Here is a 3,450-nt window from a genome sequence, read left to right on the forward strand (position 1 = left end):
AATAATAGCTTCTTTGTAAAAGGTTTAATTCAATTTCAAAATGTGTCACACATTTAAGATGGTAAACCATAAAAAAGCAGCACTAGTTGCTTTGTATTCTGAGAGAACAATGAGATCATTTCTATCACTGCGGACAAAAACTGTTTTTGTTCTGCGAGGCAGGACAAATGAGAAAAGTTGAATTGCATTAGTAAGGGTCATTGATATTCTGACGGTCCTGTCTGAATATCAATTCCCTTGAGAGGAGAAAATGTCCCTAGGAAGACAAAGAAAAAAAGAAACATACGCCTGAAAATGTTCATGTGAATCATCTTTTAGTCATTCTGCTTGTCTTTGGCTCTTTGTGAATTCTTAGACTAAAGTCGAGCGCCACTCTTCACTGACACAAAGAGATACGTTTTGATACATTCAGAAGGATTTGTTGACATACCCAAATATTATGCCAGTGCAGCACTTTTCACTTCATTTGTGCTCTTAACCGTCAAAGAATATTTCTGTGTGGAATATGGATCACTGACTATCAAAAGCTCTCACCCAAACGAAGGGGGTTAAGAGCAAAAATATCAAATAAACATGAGATAAATTCCCTCACAGTTGACGTTAAAGTGTTTTACATTTGCACATTTTAAAAGTTTGTCAAGGTTTTACAATGTAGATTTAGTTTTTTTTTTATCATACCAGGGCTTAAAAAAAATCTCTTGGTTGTAGCGGTTCATCATCATCTCCCCTCTGTCTTGTCCTCACTAGCCTGCTGACACCCATGGTTTCTAAGTGAGTATCTCATCCCTCTCTCTCTCCCTCTGTCATAATCACTGCTCTTTATGATCGGTTTGCCCTCTCTGCCCTTTCAAGATGCGGCATGTAATGAGGGCTCTGGAGGGTTGTGTGAGTGGGTTATTTAGCTATTCAGACAAGATCAGCTCACACATCCCACGCTCTCTAACTCAACTGCATTCCAATAGCTCTCAGCTGAGCACAATGATTGTTTGTCCAGCTCACAAGGTCGCACGATGGATGGAGCTGGAGCAGCTCAGACAATCAAAATCAATGCTGGGCCTTTTTGTGTATACTCTGGTCATGTTTATTATACAGTATGAATAAAATGAGCAATTTGATCATTTAACTAGCACATTGACAAATATACAGATTTATTGGGACTGTTTTGCAGAGTTAAATAGCTACAAAGTCAACTTTAAAGGTCAGTTTTCCCAAAAAAACAAAAAAGAAAACCAATAAAAAACAAACATATTTTTCATTTAAGCAATGTGTAGACTTCCCACTCAAATGACATAACCAATTATTGATATAATAAATTAATAACTATTTTATATTTCACGTAGGGTTATTTAGACACATTAATGAGAAGCAACACCAAAATTCCTATATTGTATGTAAAACTACACACAGCTAACAGCACAACAGCACATTATTCATTCTCTTGCAGTGCAGCCTCAATTTTGATTTAGAAATGTAACAATTTTCATTGGACTGAATGAACTTCAAATGCTAAACTACTACTGTTTACCTAAGTGTACAGTATACTGCCATGCATATAAACAAATAAATATGTCTGCAAGTGCATGACGCACACATGCTTTTATCAATCCCATATGGGATTATGTAGACACTTCAATCATCAACATACCAACATTATTCTATACCCATTAACATTTTAGAGCATAACTACTTAGAAATAAATACATACTGGCCTCATGAATGTTTAAACATATGCAGACAACCTATTTTCATAACATCTCCAGCATTGGTATTTTAATAAAAACACACACATGAATCCACAACAAATTTAACCAAAACATACAAAAAGCAAAGCCTATATTTACTAGTTAATCTCAGTTAGCACATTGTAAGCATTACTCATATACAGTAGTACCCTGACCAATTAAAATTCTAAATATTGTAATTGCCGTAATTCAGTTTATCCTCTGGTTCCAAGCGTCAGAGTTCTTTTCATCTTTTATTTTTGACCTTCAGAGAAAAATTTCAATATTTATTGCAATCATGTCTGTCTGTTATCCCCAGGAACCAGGAGAATGTTTCTGGAAGAAGACATTGTTGATTAAATTTCATTACACACACATTTTCTTTATTAATTTAATTGTTATAATACACTTTATGTTAATTTTATCTCCCTAAATGCTGTTTTAACGCCTTCTCCATAATGCGAAAAATAAATATAAAATCCCTTGATTTTAATTTTCTGTTTTCTGGTCTCAAGCTGTCCAATAATATAAAATTGTAACATTTTAAAATTTGTTTTTGAGGGTTTTAGATGTCATTGCAGCCTGTATTTTATTTATTTATTTTCCCATCTTTATTGGAAAAAATCATTCAAATATACAAACATTGTAGACAGGTACTCTACATCATGGTACAGACAAACACAGAAATGACTTTCAATTAATAAACAAAGATAAAAATAATACAAATAATAAACATAACAATAACAATAACAATAACAATAATATCATTGATTAATAAATAATAATATTAATTTATAATTTAAAAAAACATACATTATTCTTCTTTAAGAGTACTATATAAAGTTTATAAATGTGAGTCTTAAATTTAGATGCAAATGCACATACATAGATGCGCTTTAACTGTAACTTTTAATTATGACCTCACTGGACATGCAAACTGAACGTGCACACTGAATTTAGGACGTGGTGCCTGTGTGTTCTTTTACTATATCCATGGTGCGTGCCTCCTTTCCAAGCACCGCCCATGTCTGCCAGTTGACCTATGAACGGCTGTGCTTTACCGCGCACATGCACCCGACGTCATCTCTCTTTCTTTTGTCTTCCGTGTCAACATGGCGGCATCCATGGCATCCCAGGCTGCTGCAAGAGGACTGAGGACAGCAACCTCAAAGCACATACTTCTGGACAAACCCAAGGTACTATCACAGCTTACGTTACTGACAGTGCGGTTCTCACCTCGCACGAGGGAGTTCTGCTGTCGTGTGTCCGTTGTCATCGTCTCAGGGAGGCAGTTAGTGGAGCTACGTGGCTAGCAGGTTAGCATGTGTGAGCAGAGAGAGGTTTGACCATGGGGTTTAACAGATCAAAGTTGAACAGTGTGACAGTGCGCTGGTGAAGTAACTGCCCTCTCTTCACTGAGACCTGCAATAGTGCTGTAATAATTGTAATCATGCAGGTAATGTAAACAGTGAAATCACAAATATAATATAATAAAGGTTTCACAAATCTGAAACTGTTTTTTAAAGAGTTCTCTGGGATAATCTAGTCCAGATTTGGACAAACTCTGAATATAGTGATTTATTTTCTTTCTTTTTTTTAATCTAGACCTGGATCAATGTGGTCTGGACGTGAAAGAAAACACAGTGAAATCTCCCATACAGAATAAAGGTTTTACACATTTTGTAAGTGGGTTTTAGACTGTGCTAAAGCTTTACAGTAAATGTGTAAC

The 3,450-nt window shown here is 35.4% G+C and overlaps 1 protein-coding gene across 1 annotated transcript in view; it reads left to right on the forward strand.

The window, feature by feature from the left end:
* Window positions 1-2,773: 2,773 nt before the first annotated feature.
* The window catches only part of LOC115008778 (succinate--CoA ligase [GDP-forming] subunit beta, mitochondrial-like), a 57,485-nt gene continuing 56,808 nt past the window's right edge, over window positions 2,774-3,450 (forward strand). Inside the window, exon 1 of the mRNA XM_029432593.1 lies at window positions 2,774-2,917. Coding sequence (XP_029288453.1) covers window positions 2,834-2,917 — 84 coding nt within the window. The 5' untranslated portion in view covers window positions 2,774-2,833. The remainder of the gene's footprint in view (window positions 2,918-3,450) is intronic.

Source organism: Cottoperca gobio, chromosome 5 (genome assembly GCF_900634415.1).
Source record: "Cottoperca gobio chromosome 5, fCotGob3.1, whole genome shotgun sequence".
Lineage (NCBI taxonomy): Eukaryota > Metazoa > Chordata > Actinopteri > Perciformes > Bovichtidae > Cottoperca > Cottoperca gobio.